General features: G+C 44.3%; 1 protein-coding gene across 10 annotated transcripts; it reads right to left on the minus strand.

Annotated features, from left to right (window-relative positions):
• Positions 1-402: 402 nt before the first annotated feature.
• On the minus strand, positions 403-23123 carry STEAP1 (STEAP family member 1). 10 transcript variants are annotated; one of them, XM_043509353.1, is made up of 6 exons: positions 12767-13422; positions 11444-11493; positions 10002-10094; positions 6078-6590; positions 4499-4663; positions 403-1629 (listed from the first exon to the last, which is right to left on the minus strand). In XM_043509353.1, exons 1-6 carry the CDS (start codon positions 12909-12911, stop codon positions 1372-1374), a joined length of 1224 nt encoding a protein of 407 aa, XP_043365288.1. In that variant the 5' UTR covers positions 12912-13422; the 3' UTR covers positions 403-1371. The 10 variants fall into 10 exon arrangements, with proteins under 10 accessions (XP_043365288.1, XP_043365290.1, XP_043365291.1 ...); XM_043509355.1 differs by having other exon boundaries at positions 12756-12897; XM_043509356.1 differs by having other exon boundaries at positions 10002-10105; positions 12756-12897.
• Between the last annotated feature and the right edge of the window lie 212 nt (positions 23124-23335).

The following is a 23335-nucleotide window of genomic DNA, read 5'->3' on the forward strand; positions in this document are numbered from 1 at the left end:
TATTAATATATTTAATGAAAGATTAAAGACAGGAAATGTAAAATATACTGTCCCTACAGCAATGTTAACTGATCCATTAGTTTTGCTATGTATGCTAGATCCATTAAGGTATAGTAGACGAATTAGTTTTAAGGTATACTGGATCCATGTATAGTGTACACTACATCCATTCCTTTTTACCAATCATCAATTTTCTCCTGTTTCTGATTTTTAGAGAGTTTTTTGGGATCATTTTGCCACGTGCATGCTGTGTGTCTGTTGTGTGTGGTCCAGTGAAGCAATTACAACTCTCATTTCATTGGTCCCAATAACAGCCTGGCATAATCAGCACCTGTTCTGGGCTCCCTGGTCAGCCTAAACAGGAGAGTGGCAGTGATGGAGCTAACGCTGGGTGAATAATGAAAAAAAAAGTAGTCACTGCATAATTTATTTGAAAAATATCCTGACATTTGTCAAGTGAATCATTCAACTAATATCATTCAATCAGCTGCTGCTATCACAGAGAATGTGAGGATTCATTAGTTTTGATTAAGTATATTCAGAATTGATTTCATATTTTAAAAAGTCTCAGAAATGACTATGTCAATGCTAAATTTCAAAGCGTTGTTTATTTTCTGACATTTCTCCCCCACTCCACCCTATTTGGTCAGAAGTGTCTAAAAGAGCTTAACTGAAAAATAAAATCACCCTGGGGTACAGAATAAAGGTAATCCTGCAAACACTTATGCATGATCTTAACTTTACTCATGTGAGCAGCCCCACTGAAGTCACTGGGAGGACTTATGAGAGTTAAGTTAAGCACATGTGTAAGTTTCTGCTTGCTCCTGCTGAAAGCATAGAAGATGTTCAGCCTCAAAAATAAATAAAGAAGCAAATAGGAAAAAATAATAATAAAAAAAGAGGGGAAAAAAGAATGGGGAAAAAATTGTGACATGTGCTACCTTAAACATAACAAGCACTGGGAAACACCCTCTACAGTATAAGAGTCAGAGCTGGTTCTTTCAAATTGTTATCTTATTGACCTTCTGTAGTCAACATGTCAGGCAGTGATTTGTGATTGCCTTTCCCTATGGCTGATGATTGTATTACTTGTGGAAATGAAGAATTGGATTTTAAACAGCATAAGACTCAGAATAAAGAAATGAGTGAATGCCTGAGGAACCCAATTCAATCCACTGTCTCAGTAAAGGGTACTCCCGTAGCCCAGATCAAGTCAGAGGAGAACACAGATGCCACACCCCCAAACAAAAGTGGAAATGAAAAATACACACGTAGTATTTAACCAATGCATGCAAAAGCCCCCCCAACATGTGACCATTTCATAGAGCTCATTAAATCTATACATGGCAGCATGATAAATACTCATTCAATCTACAGTCTGGAAGTCATCTGTGTTTTATTCATCTCTGTATTAGTATCCCAACCGCATCTGATCTTCTGGATTTTCTTCCTAAGGCATGGGAAAAGCAGGACGCTTTTACAAAGCAGGACTATAATAGGAAGAAAAATGGCTATCGTAAATGTAGGGGGGGTGTACCACACAAATTGGTTTACGTCAACCCATTTATTCCAGGCAAATACCAATGCGTGAACTGTGCATAGCAGCAAAGCTAAATACCCCATCTTGCTCTGGAAAGAGAAAAGAACACAAGTTTATTTTTTTTTCCAACAACAGTAAAAAAATGTACTTTATTAGGCAGACGTCGTAAGCACCAAGGGCTTGATGCATAACCCACAAAAGTCACTGGGCTTTTGATCAGATCAAAGATCATTAATTCAGTAACTAAGGGGCTCAATCTACACACATCAAAGTAGTAGCAAAATTCTCTTTGACTTTAATGGGAGAATGATTGGGCACATTTTTGCAACTTTTCCATGTAGCAGCAGTATAAATGAGATGTCAAGAGAGATGGGTGGTCTATGATGCTACATACAAATCATACTTTCCTCAGAAGACATAAGTTCATTCTTGATATCAGCTCAGTTTCCCCACATGCCATTTTTATCCTGCATTAGCAGGAGGATGGATGTGACTTGATGCTTTGTTAGGCCTTTTCCACCCTTATTTCTATAAGAACAAAGATAGATTTTTTTTTTAAAATTTCTTGCAAAGCAAATTATTACAATCAGGAACTTCTGATGTTCCATGCAATGAAAAACACAACCACCCCATTTAATAACTGTAGAAGAGCTCGGTGCTGCTTTCCTCATACAGAAATAACTCCCCCTGACGTCACTGGATTTGATTTAGGATGCTCAGGGAATTCAGGATCGGGCCCTAAGAGAGAAAAGTACTAGTAGCACCACTGCATTTGAATTTTCCGTGAAAACAAAAATTGTTTTTTTTTTAATTTAACTTTTCATAGTAATCACTGGGAAATCATACACTGCACTTTCATGTTCTAGATATCCCTTCACATAATCAGATTGATGCATTATTTGTTTACAAGACTAATCTAGCATATTAGTGTTATTCTTCTGGTTAGATGGGCTTCTTTACCTTGCTGCTGGTATGGGCTGGGCGATGCCTAGTTGAAGAAGAAGAAGGGCATGACTGCTGCCCTTTCATTTAGGGCAGCATAAGAAGCTATTGAGCTCCTCTAGAGAACCGGGATGCTGAAACACTAGGAGCATTACTCAAAAGAACAGCAGACGCAAGACAGGTCAGAAACAGAGTCACATAGGTGAAGGGGTTTCACAGGATATTGTTTTAGTGAAGATGTGCGTGTCTGTGATAAAAGCAGGAGGGAAGGAAAAACACCACAGAAGCTGAGATACAAGCAGTAGAAGGCCAAGGGCACAGTCAGAAACAGCACTGGGAATGTGTCCCTGAGAGAGCTTTTGGGCTAAGTGCTGGCTGGAACTGAGAGAAACGAAACTGTCCTGTGCTATTTGATTCCTGCTGTGTTCAGGGAAATGGGACTTTATGTACATTCTTTGGAAATTAACAAAATTTTATCAGAGAAACACTGAAGTATCAGCTATTTCTCCTCTACTGAAACAATCCTCTAGATCCTGAATCTTGGCTTACTGGTTGGGTCAAAAAGGGATACCTACTTTAATATGAATAGCCAAAATAGTGAAGTAGAGGCCCCTTCTGACTACCTTTCCCCAGCTACTCTCTATACACCTGAGAATTTTCCCCACAACTGATTGCATCTCATATTACAGTATATATGATCCCCCATCACTTCACTGTCAGGAGATACTCATTGATGACCTAATGCAGAGTGCTTAATAGGTAATCAAACATTCATGTTTAGGTGCTCAGGGCCTGATTCACCACTCTGCTAAACCAGTTTTACACTGGTATAACCTCACTGACTTCAGAGGAGTCTTTTTAAATTAATGCTAATGTAAGTTGGAGGAAAACCCCAGCCCCTTAATCTGATGTTTAGGTGGTTGAAGCAAGCACATGTGGATGCTGAGCTTGGTACATATGTAAGATTGATTAGGTGTACCTATGGGCAGAATTTGACCCCTTACCTTTTCAACTAGATTCCTTTGCTTTGAATACACCTTTTTTGCTAGAGAGGAAGAGTGAAAGCCTATGTTTATGGTAAGGACCTCATCCTTGCCCACCCACCTTTGTGCTGCTCAGGCACATCAAGGCATATCTGGGCCAGTAGGAATGGGCCAAGGTATTACTGAAATGCCTTTTATGGCAATGATACTTGGCCAATGGAATGATCCCCAAGTGACTATCACTGTCAGTGGCCAGCCTCTGGATTAGTGGAGCAGAAAAGTGGCCTTTCCCCCTACCTTGTCTCCTATATTGAATGCAAGTTGGCTTGTCCCAAGGATCTTAATGGTTTAATATAGGATGTGGCAGTACAAATGCCTCTCTGCTGCCCTGCCAACATAGCGTGATCCTGTTCTGGACTCAAAAGAATCTCATGTTAACACCCTTCTAATACTTGGTTTTAAGATCAAGCCTCCAACAAAGGTGCAAATTGTGGAGGTGTTTTTTGTGATGGACTGCACTGAGCCCACAGTCTCATTTCTCATGCAGTAGGCCATGGAACAGCCATCTGATTTTTTATAACCAAGAATATCAAGTTGGTGACACCTGAACTAGTGCCCTACAGGTGTGGGGATACTCCTTGTCATTAACAATCTCTAATCTTCAACAACATTGTAGCCTACCAATATGTTAATCTTTTTTTGCTAAGTTTGAGAGTAGCAGCTGTGTTAGTCTGTATTCGCAAAAAGAAAAGGAGTACTTGTGGCACCTTAGAGACTAAGAAATTTATTTGAGCATAAGCTTTAGTCTCTAAGGTGCCACAAGTACTCCTTTTCTTTTTTTGCCAAGTAACAAATAAAAGTAGAATATTTGTTGCAAAGCAATTGGCAAAAGGACACTGAATAAACTTTCAGACTGGTTTCCATGAACACTGTGATGTTCTGATATTTTAAAGAAAGGCTATTACTGCTGATCTTAATTTATAATATAAAATTTTCCAAGAGCACACAGATCACATGCACTGTTTACGTATACCTGAACATAGTGGAACTCTCTCCAGGTCAAAGAATGGCTGACAGATGGAATTGATGTTACTGCCAGTATGGCCAGCAGAGCTAGTCCCAGAATTCCTAGAGACACATAAATCTCCATTCTCCAGACATCATGTTCAATCCAGGCATTTTCCTTTTTTTGCTTGACCTGCCAAAAGAACATCACATTTAAAGTGACAGACTGACACAGGATCTTGCTGTTCCCAAGAATTGTAGTTATTTACATTAGAGTCATTTAGCCATAAGCCAAGAGAAATACTGAACTTTGTTTTCACTCCCTTTCTTTTGCTTTTGCCCTAGAAATGGGAACGCAGCCAAATCTCTGCATTTACCTCTTAGGTTATTTACTTCTGATGACAAAGGTTGCATCAGTTTATGCTGAAGGAAAATCACCTAGATTGAAAAGTGTTTACTGACTTGAGCAACGCCTTGACCCAGAGGAGACTTGTCCTGCAGCCTTTGTAACCTGACTTCACAGGAGGAGAATCTTTATACTTTCACAAACAAAATTCCACCTATGGCTAAATACCATATTTGGAAGATTCTAACAGGAAATATATTAACCTGGACTATTTTAAGGGGCTAATCAGCAGGCATTCTCAATTACTTTGTTATCCTGCCAGGATAGCTATTTAGCTCTAAAAATTACACTTGGCCCATTGAGCTGCCCTGAAAACAATGGTCTGTACAGAGGAAAGGATTAGACTTCAGAGGACCTTGATTCTCCAGGTTGTTCTAATTTATGGCTGCCAGCAAAAGCCCTTTAGAGGCCATTGCATCAGGTAGGGATCATCACAATGCAGTGTGCTCCAGTCACAGTCATTCTGCCCTGACATGGCGCCAGGACACTCTCTATACCAGGGCTGCGAGTGGCTTAGCAGCATTACACTACCTGAGGATACTCTAATGCCAGGGAAATTCCCAGCAGGCCAGCTTTTTGTAAATTCTGGAGCAAAGTGCTTGTGCATATGCAAAATTCTCAAGAAGCTGAAACGCCCTACCCTCTTTGAGTCACACACATCTACGCTGTTAGCCAGCAGAAAGCTGAGATGGGATTTTAAGACTAACACCACTTCACACTTATTTGTTATATATAGGACAATGGCAATTGGGATTAGTACCAGGAGCTGTATAGACAGGAAGACAGTCAGATGAGGATCTCAAAGTACTTTACAAACAACTAATTACCTGTGAGGCAGGTATGATTGTAGCTGTTTTATGGAGGACTAATCTCAAACCCACACAGAGGAAGTGACTTGCTCAAGAGTTTGCAGATTCATTGGTAGAGCCGGGATTGACACCTGGAGGATGGGACTTTTAGTTTCACGCTTTAGCAATTAGATTCTGCTCTTTCACTTTAACATACCCCGGCCTGTTAAATGAAGCAATATATATTTTGTGGGTTAGCCCATAGGTTTTTAAACAAAGAGCTTTGTGGCGGCTGCTTCAGATTCAAATGAAAATCTTTCTCCTCACAGGCTTCTCTGTGTGAGCTGAGTAGATGTGAGATCAGGACTCTGTCAATAAAGAAGTTTTAGTTTGATATTTGGACCCAGTCATACCTGTTGGTACGCCCAGTTCAACAGCTTGTATCTGTAAGATCTCCTCATTGGGTAGCACAAGCTATAGCATGCATGCATTGAGGCAAAGAAAAAACTGAGAAGGCCAAGTTGCTTTCTTGATAACATCCACCCATTCAGCCACTGTGGAAATCGTTTATACTTGGTCCCGTAGTGGAGCTGGAAACCTGCAGCTAATATTCCTGGTAAATAAACCAGTGCCAGAAGGGTGATTGAAACCACTGGTAAAACTTTGTTTATGACCAGGATTGGAATTTTATAGAAAGTGTTTTCACTAGTAGTGACAAAAGGGTGGACGACATCTCTCAGAAAAGTATAGATAAATATTAGCAATGAGGCTATAGATGCTATCTTCAGTGGCAAGTGCCATTTGGGGAAGAGATCCCGTTTGCAGTATTGATCTGAAGGGTATTCAAACCCATCAAAATGATGTGTTTGATGTAAATGAAAAAATGCAACTGCTTCTTGGGTGTAGGTGACTTGCAAATTCGTATTCTGAAAAGGATAAAAAGAAAAAAAAAAAGTGTCAAGTTTAAGAGATTAAAGAATCCATCAATCGTGTTAGACTCCTGTATTATTGCCCTTTCACCATACATTTCCCTTACATTATACAAACAGTAACGTAATAGTTATCAAAGACAAGACAGCTCAAACATGTGAGGTTTCACCTCTCAGATACTTAGGTACCTAGCTGATCTGGGCTGAGGCAATTTAAATCTAGCTTTCTCGTTCCCTATTCATCCTCTAAGGTGGTTTCTGAATAGATTTTCATTCCAGGAAGTTAACTACCACAAGATAAAATTTCATTATGACCTCTTCTGATAAGAGGGATAAATTTCAAGACACAGATTAATAATGTAACCCAAACAATGCACATGGCAATGGAAGCCAGAGACTGTATAATACAACATTCTAGTCAGCCAGTGATATTTTAACTGCATTTGCAGGAGAAATTGAAAATTTTTTGATTGATGGTTCACAGATGGTAGAAACCAACGAGCTAGGAGTGTACATAAGCCCACTCCACGCTCAAGTGCCCTCCTCTCTCACCAGATACACATAAGATCTAATAGTTTTCTGCCTCATTTCCCCCTTCACAAATGATGTGAAATTGGATCATCTCAACTACAAAATTGAAATTTCTTCTGCCAGGTAGGCGTGGCTTGATTGACTTTCGTTGAAGTTGGTAGCAAAACTCTCATTGACTTTGGTGGGAGCAAAATTAGGCCAAAACTTCAGCATAACACTATAGCATGCATTACAGTCAGTAAATTTAAAGACTGTCCTGTGGTTATTACCTCTTGGAGAGGGAAACACATTAGAATTTATGTTTTCCTTTTATATCTATGCAATGATGGGATGCTGGTAAAAGTTTGTGTGGGGGTGGGGAATTACATTTATTCTTCACAATCCAAAAGGAGTGTCTCCCTTCATAATCCCTTACAAATAAAATAAAGCCTCAAATAAGCCAGAACTGGTTCCGTTTGAAGACATCTAACTTGGCATATGTCCAGAACTCAGTGAAGAAGAGTCTCTGTACTAGATTTGGGAAAAAATAATTAGCAACAGTAATTTGGAAGTTCTAAATCTGCCTCACGTTAGGACATTGGAGGATTCCCAAACACAGGTGCCAGCTTTCTTCTTTCTGGGTGGGTGGTTCACCCCTGCTCTGCCCAGAGGCCCTGCCCCCACTCTGCTCCTTCCCCCAAGGCCCCACTCTTGCTTTGTCTTTTCCAGCCGCCTCTCTTCCCCCTCTCCCAAGCATACCCTGCCCTCATTCTGCATTTTCCACTTGCTCTGCCCCCCCTCCCTCCAGTGCCTCTTGCCCGCTGCCAAACAGCTGATCAGCAGCAGGCGCTGGGGGGAGGAGGTGGAGCAGGGGAGGAGGGGACCCACCAAGCAGCTGATTGGCGGGTGGCTGGTTGGTGGCTGAGCACCCACTATTTTTTAGCATGGGTGTTCCAGCCCCGAAGCACCCATGGAGTCAGTGCCTATGCTCCCAAAGCAGGTTCACAGCTGTCATCCAGCATCATTCTCAAGAGCCAGACTGCTCCATATGACAATGGTGCTGGCACAAGTCAGAGGGGAAAATTCAGAGAGGATGTGCGAAGCGGGACAGCATGTAGCCCATTGGTAATTGGGTGCGAGTCTACACTTCAAGCTGGGAGTGTAATTTCCAGCTCAAGGAGACATACCTGTGCTAGCTATGATTGAGTAAGTACTCTAAAAATAGAATGTAGTCCCAGTGGTATGAGGGGTTGGTTGAGCAGCAGGAAGGGTAGCCAGCTTGAGTATGCAACTGTCCAAGACTGCAGCACATACTTGGGGAAACTAGCTCCTCCTGCCACCACAGCTACACTCTATTTTTAGCATGCTAGCTCCATCAGAGCTAGCGAGGGTATGTCTCTTGGGAGCTAGGGGTGGAATTACCAGCTCAAAGTGCAGACATACCCTAAGGCTTTGTCTTCACTGACAGAACAGTATTTGGGTTTTTGACAGCGAGATAACAGGTGTGCATAGTGATCTCGCTGTAAAATCCTAAGTGGAGACAAGGTACTCGCCATTGTTACTATGTGATGGTGAGATCAGCCCTCCTCTGGGGTTTGACCTAGTTTACCTTATGCCTTGTCTCCAGTAGGTTTTACAGAGGGACAGCTAACATGCTAGTTATCCTACAGTAAAAGCTCAGCTTGTCTGCCTCTGAAGACAGACTCCATTAGACAGCCTCCATTAGGCTAGGGGTATCCCTACGCTGCAATCAGAGGTGTGACTGTAACGCAAGTAGACATAACCAGGCTAGCTTTAATCTAGCTAGTTTGGCTAAAAACAGAAGTGTAGATGTGGCAGCTCAGGGTTCAGCATGGGCTGTACAAGCCCGCTGGGGTCATTGAGTACCTACTCCCATCACTAGCCCATGCTGCCACATCTACACTGATACTTTTAACAATGATAGCGTGAGTAAAGCTAGCGCGGCTACGTCTGCCTGAGCTGCAATCACATCTTGAATTGCAGTGCAGACATTCCGTAAGCAGCTCTAGAGGGTGAGCAGAGGCAGATTGAACTGGTGTAACATACATGCTGAGAGGACAGAAGGTGGAGTAAATTATATGCATTAAGATTCATCTGTGAACTTGGCCCAGAGGTTCTGACCTTTTGAAGAGGTAGTTTGAAAGGCAGGCACAAGCCTGCCCACATCTAAAGGCCCCTCCCTCCAGCCAAAGGGGAGGAACTACTTGTCCCAGGCCTCAAGCAGATTTGGTGGGGAAACAAATGAAAGAAACAGGCAAGGGAGTGAGGGTCACAGGGTTAAAAGCAGGGAGTCAGAGGTGGACACTGAGCAGACAACCCTGGACCGTGCCCACTGCTTCCCAGAGGAACTCTGCCCAGAGACATGACTTTAGGGAGGTTCAGAAATAGGCCCCACAGTTGCAGAGCACCTCCCAGTCCAGCTTCCTCCTCCTACAGAGGCAAATTTTTGCTGGAAAAGATTTTTTTTTTTTTGCTGAACTTTTCTTTTGGGGGCAGTGAGGAAGACATAATGTTCATTGTGAGACAACTACTTTAAAAAGACTGTATTTTAAAGGGGGAGTTTAGGGATTTCTTACTGGAATAAAATGATTTCGACTGTGCTTTGTTCAGCTAATAGGGCACAACTCAAATCCCTCATGTAGCTCTGAACTGTGCTGCCACTCCACTGGCCCAAACTGTGTATTTAAGCATGATCTCTGACTACACAGAATGAAATGTCTTTATCTTTTTATCTCCTCATGACAATATTGTTACAAGACTTAAAGATGAGCTGATGAGATCCCCACGTTATGGAAACAGTTAATTCTCCAAAACCACCCAGGTGCGAGATAAAACATTTGCATGATGCATATGAGCTTTTTTTAATATGTATGTTACCGAATTGTTACGGTTTCCCATATTTCTCCCAGGCTCCAGTTTCTGAACTTCATCCTGATCCAGAGTGTTCCTGCTCTCCATTACAGCGGAACCCTGAAAAATAACTACAGGATGTAAGTCATCAAGTACTCAAATGCACTGCTGCAATTTTGTCGTTACTTTACTGAAATGCAGAAATGACCATAGTTTTCATTTGCCATATGTTTTCAGAACCATTTGCCTCCTATGGAAGTGACACTCAGCCGTGGCTTTAGAGTGGTACATGCTTCTTTGGGGCTCCCATGGCTCTAACTGGAGTTCCTTTAATTTTTTCCTGATCCTTGGCAGAATGAGGATCATGAGACCACTCAGTTCTGTCTGAGACATTAGAGGCAGAACAGGTAAAGCTGAGCAAGTTGAATGGACTTGCAATGATCATGTCAATCCATAACAGTGAGGTTAAGGTGTGAGGAAGGGATAAAATGGAGAGAGATGAGGGCCTGCAGCACTATCCTCTTTTGGTTTCAATGCTTCCACTCTAATCATCCTTTCTTGTACCAATTCACACAGATTTCCAAGAGCACGATCTGGATTGGAAAGACAGATGGGCAAGTGATATTCATGCATTAAAACATGCAGCTCTTATTCTGATACGGCACATTCTAGAAATGAGAATCCCAACAATACCTGCCAGCAATTAAAGGTCTGTGATATTGTGGAGGATGTAGTGAAATTTACTATGATGGCTATCAGCTGGGATGACAGCTGTTGTTGCAAAAGTAACAGAAGCCAATTTATCAGTTTTCTGGAAATAAAAACATTCCTTAATAAGCAATACTGAAAAATAAACTGAGAATGAATGCATGTTCTCATCCAATGCAACATATGTCTCAGCTGTGGAGCTGCATATAAAGAATCATTGAGGATGGGTCATGAAAGTTCACTTGTTTTCTTGAGCCAGAATTAATGAAATAAAATACTGGCTGAATGTCCAGTAATGAGCTGTGGGTTAGGAGGGTCCATAATAGGAGACATTAATAATTCTTCTTAGTGGTAAATGCTAAATGAATTGGTAAGAAGCAGCCAACTCCAGTGCACCCATTGAGACAAAGAAAATTATATTTAAAAGCCCAGAGGTTGAGAAAATAGCTAAACATTTGGCTAAGTAGATCATAATTATTATTGTATGACAAAAGTGTTGTAGTAACTCCTGTCCTCACTGCATGTCGGCTCAACTTCCCACCTTCTACAGTGAAGCAGTAAAACCATTTAAAACCATAAGGGACAAGCTCCTGCTGTTGAATATAAAGTTTGCTGTCCACTTTGAGCTCAGCTGGTAAACCAAATGATAGGTTTCCTTCTGATGTGATCATTCCATTTTGCAACATGAAAGCTGACTCAGAATTATGCTAAATAAACAAACTAGGGTCCAAAATCTGCAGCCCTCATTCAGGGAAAGCTACCTGTGAAGTCAATGGGAGATTTTCCAGAGTAAGGACTGCAGGACTTGGCCCTGTGAAAAGAGAAATAATAAACATGATTAAAACCTACTGTGGGAGTTACATCTGAAAATCTGCTGTTATATTTGCAAAATTACAGCATAGGTTTCAAGAACCAAAAGTTTTTCTTTTAGAGAACTCTCTGCATTGTTTGGATATATTTAAAAAAAAAGAAAAGAACTTTCCACATTTGCATTTAGCAAAGCTTTTGTTCTGAACTTTGCAGAAGGTCTAGTGAGAAATACACAGTATTTGGAATAGTTAAGGTATTGTTCAGTGTTTCCACTACAGTCAGAACGGGATTAGATCTTCTCCAGGTTTTGACAGGTGTCAGAGTAGCAGCCGTGTTAGTCTGTATTCGCAAAAAGAAAAGGAGTACTTGTGGCACCTTAGAGACTAACAAATTTATTAGAGCATAAGCTTTCGTGAGCTACAGCTCACTTCATCGGATGCATTTCCGATGAAGTGAGCTGTAGCTCACGAAAGCTTATGCTCTAATAAATTTGTTAGTCTCTAAGGTGCCACAAGTACTGCTTTTCTTTTTCCAGGTTTTGAGACACTGTCCCTAAAATTAAAGCAACCCAGGTGAGGATGTAGGACAATCTGTGAACAAGCATTTCACTTTGTTCTTCACAGAAACAGTCTAAAATCTGTTCCAATCAGCCAACCCAGCAGGGTGGAAAAGTCAGACTGGCAGACACAGGAAATATGACGGTTTCAGAGTAGCAGCCGTGTTAGTCTGTATTCGCAAAAAGAAAAGGAGGACTTGTGGCACCTTAGAGACTAACAAATTTATTAGGGTGTTGACTGCAAAAGGGAGCCTTGCCTGGAAACATTTTCCCAAGACTCGGGCAACTTCTGTACAGGCAGCTCAGATTAAAGCCTGGAAAACTAAACCAAACAAGCCTTTGTCGGGGGTTTACTCCTCTCCCTTTGTGGGCTATAAAACCAATTCTTACAGCGATTTCTGAGTCACCAGTTGCAGGAAGGTACTGATTGAATTTAGCACTGGAGTGGGGAAGGGAGAAGGGGACTCTGGAGTGAAGTGAAGTTAGAGGTTGCTCTTCAGGACTCCTCCTGCTCCGGTTGTAACGGGTGGACTGAGTTTCTAACAGTCTCCCGAGGGCCCACCAGTAGCTCAGCTCAGCAAGTCTTTGATTAGTCAGGGCAAGGCAGGAGAAAGCGAATCGACTGCGGCTGTTTGTCTGTGTGAACGTACCCCAGCCACAAACGCGGAGCTGTTAGAAAACGCAGAGATTAAACTGAAGTTACTTACACACTTTCTACCTCGGTTTAGGTCTCCAGGCTCAGGCTCAGGCCAGGGTGAAATCCCAAGGCGCGCTGGCGCAGCCCACACGCGACCTTGCAAGTCTGATGCCCAGCCTTCAGCGTGCCCAGCCTCCCTCCTCCTTCCCAGCTCCGCCTTCTGCATCCAGCCGGCTCCACCCCGCCTCCGCTGGGGCTGGGTGACAACTGGATTTGCCAGAATCCTGTTGATTTTCGTCCACACAGCCCTCAAATGGTAAGGGCTAACTAGAGACCAGGTTTCGCCGCGCCTGCTGCACCAAAAAGCCCTAGCCCCATGCCGCCCGGGTACAGAGATCCCCGGATCCGGCTGCTGGATTTTTCTGGATCCAACCACGTTTGCCCCCGCCCCTCAAATTCTAATGTGGGAAGTGCGGACACATGTAGCCGCTCCTCTCACCCCAAAGCCGTTCAGTGCCCCATGAATCCTGGCACGTCAGTGCCACTAATCCTTGGATTTGGCAGCTAGGTCCCGCGGGATGCAGCCAATTTTTGGCTCTCACCCTGCAAATTGTACTTCTTAGACAGAAGGCGAGACACCTCACTGCATCCGAGCGCAACAGTGGCGCAAAAAGCCGGAGCTAGCGCCCCAGATCCTGCCAGTTTGGGGCCCTCCCTGCCTCCCCCCGAAATTTCCCTGCCTAAATAGATAACGTCTTGAGCTGTTCTTACCGCTCCCTGAAAATCTGGGTCCTGAAACAGTGGCAGATAATCCCTTGTTCCCTGTCTTCTTTTCCTTATCGTCGCCAATTGTCCTGCAGGGGTCCTCCAACGCTTTCCTCTCTAACCTTTCTGCACTTTGTCTCTGCCTCTTACCAGATATTCTTGCCCTACCACATAGAACACAAACTTAGGCGCTCCCTTTACACCGATAATAAATAAAAATAAATCTAAACCCCAATGCCTGCCTCCTCCGGTCCCAAACCTACACCCAGGAAACGACTCCTGCCCCGCTGCCTGCCAAATACCCTCCCTACAGATACCCTCCCGACAACGTGCCTCGTCCGAATTGCACGTTCCGTTCCGATCTCCCTCCCCGAACCCTGCTGCCAGCCAAACCTGTCTCCTTCCTGCTGACAAATAGCACGTCTCCAGCCCTGTCTCTGCCAACGTAATCCTCACGCTCAAAGTCTGCCCTGATCTGGCCCCTTTTAGCTGACCCACCTTGGAGATGCATTCAGAAGACTAGCTCTGGATTGCGTTCACACTAGGACTGTGGATTATCTTGTTGGCATTTGGGAAATTACTGACATCGGTACAAAACGTTCTTCGCCTCTCGCCTTTGATTTGGTGTGGATCTACGGAGCACAAGGTCGTCCGCGCTGAGCCGTGTGGCGGGCGGCAGATAAGAAATTACCTGGTGGGATATAATTTTTTTTTCTCCTTTCGGGCTCTTTGTCACGCTTTAAAAATTACTGTCAGGGTGACATCTAGCGGTAGGAACATGAGTGGAGGCACATGACTGCTTTAAGCAGCTCCGGGTGGTGGTGTATGTACAGAGAACTGGCTCAGTCTTTATCTAAATATTAAGGTCCAAAGGAGGTCATGCTCCCATAGATATCAATGGCAAAACTCTCATTAGAAATTCTCAATTGACTAGTTTAGTGGTATCTGGGCTACATTTATTAAGTTACTTATCACATGACTAATATTGTTTGGCTGGGGGTTGGGTAATCATACTATCTCATTGAAGCTGTTGGTTATGACAGCCAACTTCCAGTCAGGCTGAACAAGGGAACAATTAAGTGACCCTTTGTTTAGTGAAAGGTGAAACAATGGAAAACCACTACCAAAGGACTAGACTGCTTGCAAACCTGGGCAGTGGCTAGACTATGCAGTCCAAGATGTGTCCCGGGTTTCTGATAACAACCATCAGGGTGGAAGGATGGATTTGATTGCAGCTGTATGTTTGTATGTAGGGGTGTCAAAGGGTATACCTGCTCTGTAGTACTCCCTTCTAGCCTAGCATGGCTCAGGAGCATCTGCCTCAGTTTCCCTTTCACTCAGGGTACCATAAAAAGTCCAAGCAGGCCAGATATTCAAAGCATTTTCCTTTTTGGAGTCCAATTTATTAAGTCCTACACAGTCTTTCAAAAGAAAACAAAGTTAAAAAGCCTTTATCCCCTTTTCAGCTAGGCCCAGCCCCTCCTCCCCAAAACACAGCTTCCTTCTTCCCCCAGCACCTCTAGCCTGAAGATTGGCCTTCTTTACAGGCCCTCCCACCTGGTATCTTCTCCCTGCTGACTCAGGGTCCTTTAAGAACCTTCTTACTCCCTGCAGTGTCTGCAGGCAATTGCTAACAACTAGTGACAGTTGTCTCCCCCTTTACAAGGCCCAGGTGCCTTCCTGTAAGCCCTATTAGGCAGCAGGTAATCAGTCCAGATGCACAGGTTTTAAAGGGACCAGTCACTCTGTGAGAGGGGGAGAGAAGAGGCAGCAACCTAGCAGAAGCAGATAGTGAAGGCAACAGGGAAGCAAAGACAGTGAGAGATACACATGTAGCATGATTCTGAGGAAAAACTAAGCAAGGGTGCTTTTGGGTAGAGTGCTAGCTGAAAGAGACTTGGGATGTGAAGAAAGGAACTATTTCCTGCTGTTTGATTCCTACTGAGGTCAGGGAAACAGGACTTTAGGTACAGGAATTATGAAGCCACACTAAAAATATTTATTGCCCTTGTCTTCTGCTAACTTGCCTGGCTAGGACTCTCTGGTAAACTACACTGTTTAGGAATGGCTTGCTATTTTCACCATATTTTAGCATCAGGGGTATCCAAAAGCATGAGGTGAGACCACCAACCCTAATCTGAGAGGTAGCAACTGTACCTCCCAATTAAGGAGGGGGTCCTTCATTCTTCATAGATCGTGCAGTTCTTGGCTTCTCTGCTGAGTCTGCCAAATAGCGTGATGGGTGGTGGTGAGTTTGTGATAATGGGAGCTGGAATGGAGACCCACCAAACTCACTTTATATAGAGGCCATCAAACAGCCATTTGACTGGGGGGAAAAACCCTGCCAATCACTACATGAGCTTCATTGTATTCAGACTGGTGTAGTGGTGCCAAGCTCTTTAGCAATGAGCTGAAGCATCCAGTTTCCTAATAAGTTTGCTCAACTCTGACCATGGCCCAAGAGACTGTCCTGCCTGGCCCTCGAGCTCCTGGCCAGAGAGGCTAGCCCCCGACCCCTCCCTTGCTGTTCCCCTTTCCCGGCAGCCATGCCACCAGTGCTCTGGGCAGTGTGGTTGTGCGCTCCTGCAGGGCAGCATGGCAGCATGTCTGGCTCCGGCCGGGTGGTGCGGCTGCCAGACATGCTGCTCTGAGCGGCATGATAAGAGGACTGGGGGGTTGGATAAGGGGCAGAGGGTCCTGGGGGGCAGTCAGGGGACAGGGAGCAGGGGGTGGTTGAATGGGGCTGAGGTTTGGGGGGGCAGTCAGGGGACAGGGAGCAGAGGGGTTGGATAAGCATGGGAGTTCTGGGGGGCCTGTTGGGAGGTGGGGGTATGGATAGAGATTGAGGCAGTCGGGAGAGGGAGCAAGGGGGTTGGATAGGGGATGGGGTCCTGGGGGGTGGTTGGGGGCAGAGTTGTGGATAGGAGTTGGGGCAGTCAGGGGAGGGGAGTTGGATGAGGGGTGAGGTCCTGGGGGGTTAGGGGTGGGGGTCCTGAGAGGGGGCTGTCGGGGACAAGGAGCGGGGGGGGGTTGGATGGATTGGGGAGTTCTCAGGGGGGCAGTTGGGGGTGGGAAGTGGGAGGGGGTTGGATAGGGGGTGGGGGCCAGGCTGTTTGGGGAGGCACAGCCTTCCCTACCTGGTCCTCCAGTTTTGCAACCCTGATGTGGCCCTTGGCCAAAACGTTTGCCTACCCCGATCTATACCATCCCTGACAGGTGTTTGTCCAACCTGCTTTTAAAAATCCCCAATGATGGAAATTCCACAACCTCCCTAGGCAATTTATTCCAGTGCTTAACCACTCTGACAGGAAGTTTTTCCGAATGTCCAACCTAAATCTCCCTGCTGCAATTTAAGCCCATTGCTTCTTGTCTTATCCTCAGAGATTAAGAACAATTTTTCTCCCTCCTCCTTATAACAACCTTTTATGTACTTGAAAACTGTTATATCCCCTCTGTCTTCTCTTCTCCAGTCTAAACAAACCCAATTTTTTCAGTCTTCCCTCATAGATCATGTTTTCTACACCTTTAATATTTTTTGTTGCTCTTTTCTGGACTTTCTCCAATTTGTCCACATCTTTCCTGAAATGTGGTGCCCAGAACTGGACACAGTACTCCAGTTGAGGCCTGATCAGAGCGGAGTAGTGCGGAAGAATTACTTCTCGTGTCTTGCTTACAATATTCCTGCTAATACATACCAGAATGATGTTTGCTTTTTTTGCAACATCATTACACTGACTCATATTAGCTTGTGATCCACTATGACCTCCAGAACCCTTTCCACAGTACTCCTTCCTAGGCAGTCATTTCCCATTTTGTATGTGTGCAACTGATTGTTCCTTCCTAAGTGGAGTACTTTGCATTTGCCCTTATTGAATTTCATTCTATTTACTTCAGACCATTTCTCCAGTTTGTCCAGATCATTTTGAATTTTAATCCTATCCTCAAAGCATATGCAACCCCTCCCAGCTTGGTATTGTCCACAAACTTTATAACTGTACTCTCTAGGCCATTATCTAAATCATTTATGAAGATATTGAACAGAACCAGCCCCAGAACTGATCCCTGCAGGACCCCACTCGTTATGCCCTTCCAGCATGACTGTGAAGCACTGATAATTACTCTCTGGGAATGATTTTCCAACCAGTTATGCACCCACCTTATACTAGCTCCATCTAGGATGCATTTCCTTAGTTTGTTTACCTAGTTTGTTTATGAGCAGGTCATGCAAAACAGTATCAAAAGCATCTTATTAAAGTCAAGATACACCACATCTACTGCTTTTCCCCATCCACAAGGCTTGTTAGCTTTCTTTGACAGGGTATCAGGTTGGTCTGACATGATTTGTTTTTGACAAATCCACATTGACTGTTATTTATTACCTCATTATCTTCTAGGTGTTTGCAAATTGATTGCTTAATTATTTGCTTCATTATCTTTCCAGGTACAGAAATTAAGCTGATTGGTCTGTAATTGCCCGGGTTGTCCTTATTTCCCTTTTTATAGTCTTCTGGAATGTCTCCCGTCTTCCATGACTTTTCAAAGATAATTGCTAATGGCTCGGATATCTCCTCAGACATCTCCTGGAGTATTCGAGGATGCATTTCATCAGGCCCTGGTGATTTGAAGATATTTAACTTGTCTAAGTAATTTTTGACTTGTTCTTTCCCTATTTTAGCCTCTGATCCTACCTCATTTTCACTGGAATTTACTATGTGAGATGTCCAATCGCCACCAACTTTCTTGGTGAAAACCGAAACAAAGAAGTCATTAAGCACGTCTGCCATTTCCACATTTTCTGTTATTTTCCCCCCTCATTGCGCAACGGGCCTACTCTGTCCTTGGTCTTCTTCTTGCCTCTAATGTATTTGTAGACTGTTTTTCTGTTTCCTTTTATGTCTCTGGCTAGTTTGATCTCGTTTTGTGCCTTGACCTTTCTAATTTTGTCCCTACATACTTGTGTTATTTGTTTATAGTCATCCTTTGTAATTTGACCAGGTTTCCACTTTTTGTAGGACTCTTTTTTGAGTTTTAGATCATTTAAGATCTCCTGGTTAAGCCAGGATGGTCTCTTGCCATACTTCTTAGCTTTCCTACGTAGTTTGCATTACATAGTTACATAGTTTGCTCTTGTGTCCTTAATGTCTCTTTGAAAAACTGCTGACTGTCTTCAATTGTTTTTCACTTTAGACTTGCTTCCCATGGGATTTTTACCTACCAACTCCCTGAGTTTTCTGAAGTCTGCCCTCTTGAAATCCATTGTCCTTATTGTGCTGTTCTCCCTCCTATCATTCCTTAGAATCCTGAACTCTACTATTTCATTATCACTTTCACCCAAGTTGCCTTCCATCCAAGTTGCCTTCCACTTTCAAATTCTCAATCAGTTCTTCCCTATTTGTCAAAATCAAATCTAGAAAAGTCTCTCCGCTAGTAGCTGTCTCCACCTTCTGAAATAAAAAAATTGTCTCCAATACATTCCAAGAATTTGTTGGATAATCTGTGCCCTGATGTGTTATTTTCCCAACAGATGTCTGGGTAGCTGAAGTCCCGCATCACCACCAAGTCCTGTGCTTTGGATGATTGTTAGTTTAAAAAAAGTCTCATCCACCTCTTCTTCCTGCTTTGGTGGTCTGTAGTAAACTCCTACCATGATATCAGCCTTGTTTTTTACCCCTTTTATCCTAACCCAGACACTTTCAACAAGTCTGTCTCTTATTTCCATCTCAACCTCAGTCCAAGTGTATACATTTTTAATATATAAGGCAACACCTCCTCCCCTTTTTCCCTACCTGCCCTTCCTGAGCAAGCTGTATCCTTCTAGATCAATATTCCAGTCATGCATATCATCCCACCAAGTCTCCATGATGCCTGCTAGGTCAGAGTTGTGTTTATTTACTAGCATTTTAAATTCTTCCTGCTTATTCCCCATACTTCTCGCATTAGTATACAGACATCTAAGATACTTATTTGATTTGAAGATAACAACTGAGACCTTGAACTTGACTCAGTGATCTATGGGCAGCCAGTGTAGAAAGTAGAGGACAGGTTTGATGTGCTTGCAGTATCCCATATTCCTGAGAAAATGAAACATTCTGTAATAGCTGGAACTTCCTAAGAGCTGATGGCTTCATGACCAGGTATATTGTATTATTGTAATCCAGACAAGAGGTGACAAAGGTGTGTGTATGACATGCAAAAATACTCAAAAACCAAATAGTGAAACAATTATAAGTTTGCATAGTCCAGTACTCAAAGGTTAGGAAATACCAGAAATAAAGTTGCCCGTGTAACCTTAAAAAATCCCCTTTGTTCATATGCATTATGGTACAATCTTTAATGACATGATCACATGCTATTTTTTACCAATGGCTCTTTATCAGTGTTTGAGTTAAGGACATGCAGATTAATAGCACAGATTGCTACCACCTGAGCTAAAGAAGTAACTAGTAGGAATAGTATAGTGTTATCCTTATGTGGATATACACGCTGTGATGGGTTCAATCACAGAGACCCCCTTGGGACTGCCACTTGATGTGCCAAGACTACTTCTGCCCCTGCTTTCCCTGCCAGTTTAGGACTCCAGCACCCTGCTTTGCTGAGCCAGACATGCCAGTCTGCTCCAACACGGACCAGGGTCTGATCCACATGCCCCAAAGCTGCAGGCTTGATTGAAAGCAACTTAAAAAGTGTTCCTGCCTTTAACACTCAGATGCCCAACTCCCAGTGGGGTCCAAACCCTAAATAAATTAGTTTTACTCTGTATAAAGCTTATACAGGGTAAACTCATAAATTGATCACCCTCTATAACACTGATAGAGAGATATGCACAGCTGTTTGCCCCCCCTCAGGTATTAATACATACTCTGAGTTAATTAATAAGTAAAAAGTGATTTTATTACATACAGAAAGTAGGGGTTAAATGGTTCCAGATAGTAACAGACAGAACAAAGTGAATTACCAAGCAAAATAAAATAGAACATTCAAATCTAAGCCTAATTCAGTAATAAAACTGAATACAGGTAAAATCTCACCCTTAGAGATGTTTCAATAAGATTCCTTCACAGTCTGGACACCTTCCTAGTCTGGGCAATATCCTTTCCCCTGGTAAAGCCCTTATTCCATCTCAGGTGGTAGCTAGGGGATTCCTCATGATGGCCGCCCCCTTTGTTCTGTTCCACCCACTTATATATCTTTTGCATAAGGCGGGAATCCTTTGTCCCTCTGGGTTCCCACCCCTCAACCCCAGCTCCACCCCAGAGCCCTCACTCCCCCTGCACCCCAACCCAGAGCCCCCTACCGCACCCTGAACTTCTCATTTCTGGCCCCACCCCAAAGCCCTCACCCCCAATCGAAGACCTCACCTCCTCCCACACCCCTACCCCCAATTTTGTGAGCATTCATGGCCTGCTGTACAATTTCCATGCCCCGATGTGGCCCTCAGGCCAAAAAGTTTGCCCACCCCTGGTGTAGGGACTATCCCAGGGAAAAGTGAGACAAGTGGCAATTCTATCTGCAGCTGGAGATAGCCCCAGCATAGGAGAAAGAGATGAAACATGGCTGGGTGTCGGTGGTGTGCACAGAGAGGCTCTCATGTCAAAGAAATTCTCTGCTGGCTAGATCAGGCTGAGTTGTACCACTAGAATGTCGCAAAGAGTCCAGAACACATAGTGGAATCTGGCCCATTGGGCTATAGCCACAAAGGGGGACTTAGGCTCAGCATTGCAAGATCTGATGTTTAGTGCTCTACCACTTAATGGTATCCACATGCCGAGTTAAGTCTTCAGACTACTCAGACAATGCACAGAGAGAGTTAGATGTCTAGGTTAAGGGATTAACAGAAGTCAGCACATTGATTGGGAAGCCACCTAAACTAGCCAAAAGGAAATGCTGAGAAGAGGGTGTGGCCAAACTCATACTCTTCAAAGGGACCTAGGACCTATTTCTGTTCAGGATTCACAGCCAGAAAACCGCTTCTGGAGTTAGATGCCTAAGCTCTTTCTCACAAAAAATGGTGGCCTTGGTGACCCTTTCTAACCTGTAGCTAGTGGTTAGAGCACTCAGACAGGATGTGGGAGACCCACATTCAAAACCCCACCTCTGCCTGACTTGGAGCAGGGATTTGAACACACATCTCCCACGCTCAGGACAGTGTCACCACAAGGGTGGGATTCTCTCAATCTCTTCTGTTCAATCCATTTCACTTTGTATAAATAATTAAATATTCATCGGACCAGAGAAAACTTAAGAATGACTCTATAACTCAGTGGCTAGGAAACTCCCTGGGAGGTGGGAGACCCAAGTTTCCATGACTGCTTAATTATTTATATAAAGTAGAACAGTTTCAATAGGAGAGATTGAGGGAAGACCCACTCTAGTATATTCACAGCCCAGTAGTTGGGACACTTTTTTCTCTGATCTGGGTTTTTAATAAGGTCCCTCCCCATACTGAGCCCCATGTGCCTAGAAGCAACTCACTGTCGAAGGTACACCTCCTTGTGTACCTCCTTGTGTCTGGTTGCATGGCCTTCCTCTTGGTTGCCTCCTCCTGTTGGTCATCTCCATTTGGATCTCCCATGGCCTAGCCCTCCAGCCAGGTCACTTAAAAGTTCAATTTGCTTCTGGGATATTGGAGTCTGATTGTAACTGGACAGGCCCTAAACTGGCTTCTCCCAACTGGCCTCTTCAAAGGCTTTTCACCTGGCTCCTCCCAGGCCAGCAGCAAACTCCTTCCAACTTACCACAGAACTCAACAAAAATTGCACTTTTTGTTCCAGAGTAGCAGATCCCAGAGCTTCTCCCTGGGCCCTTCAGTAAAGCTCAAAATAACAAACAAAAATCACTGAAGCATCTTTTGCTCCTCTCCAGGCTTGAGCCTCTCACCTCTCCTGGGCTCCTCATGGAACACTGGCCCCAGGGCCGGCTCTCGGATTTTTGCCACCCCAAGCAAAATTTTTTTGGCTGCCCTTGCTTTTTTTTCATGTCCCCTGCCCCGACCCTGGCTCCACCTCAACTCCGCCCCTTAGAATAATAGAATATCAGGGTTGGAAGGGGCCTCAGGAGGTCATCTAGTCCAACCCCCTGCTCAAAGCAGGTCCAATCCCCAATTTTTGCCCCAGATCCCTAAATGGCCCCCTCAAGGATTGAACTCACAACCCTGGGTTTAGCAGGCCAATGCTCAACCCTGGGTTTAGCAGGCCACTGAGCTATCCCTCCCCTTTCCCCAAATCCCCAGCCCCGCCTCCTCCCACGGGTGTGCTGCATTCCCCGACAACCTCCACAACCCTCGCTCACCTCCGCTCCGTCTGCTCCCCTGAACATGCTGCCGCTCCGCTTCTCCCCCCTCCCTCTCAGGCGAGGGAGAGGCAGCACGTTCAGGGGAGCAGGTGGAATGGAGGTGAGCGAGGGGGAGCGCAGAAAGTAAGGGGAGAGGTAAAGGAACCGCTTCCCACCCCAGGTCACCTCCGCTCCTCCACCGCCGCCTTCCCCGAGTGCACCGCCGCTTCGCTTCTCCTCCCTCCCTCCCAGGCTTGCCGCGCGAAACAGCTTTTTTGCACGTGGCAAGCCTGGGCGGGAGAGGGAGAAGCCAAGTGGTGGCGGTGTGCTCAGGGGAGCAGGCGGAGGCTCCCCTCTGCCTTATCAAATCTTACACATAACAATGGGAACTTCTGACAAATCTTGTAACTAGATTTTAAAGTGAGTTTATTGCAAGTTTTCTGATCCTAGAAGTCTGAAGCCCTCTGTTTATCCGGATAAAAGGAACATCCTGAGCAGTGGCATCCCAAGTACTCCCAAACAATATAGGTGATGCTGTCAGAGTTCTAACTTGGGGTTTTGCACTCGCAGGATCAAGGCTGTTGTATCAGTTGAGACTCTCAAAGAGCTATGCAA

The sequence above is a fragment of the Dermochelys coriacea genome, chromosome 2, assembly GCF_009764565.3.
Source record: "Dermochelys coriacea isolate rDerCor1 chromosome 2, rDerCor1.pri.v4, whole genome shotgun sequence".
Taxonomy (NCBI): Eukaryota; Metazoa; Chordata; order Testudines; family Dermochelyidae; genus Dermochelys; species Dermochelys coriacea.

Excerpts from the sequence above, each read along its gene's own strand:
- STEAP1 (XM_043509353.1), bottom strand. The coding sequence starts at position 12,911 with ATGCAGAAGGCGGAGCTGGGAAGGAGGAGGGAGGCTGGGCACGCTGAA. Across the intron at positions 11,494-12,766 it reads GCCTGGAGACCTAAACCGAG|GGCCAAGTCCTGCAGTCCTT; the intron begins GTAGAAAGTGTG and ends CTCTTTTCACAG. Across the intron at positions 4,664-6,077 it reads TGAACTGGGCGTACCAACAG|GTCAAGCAAAAAAAGGAAAA; the intron begins GTATGACTGGGT and ends TTCTTTTGGCAG.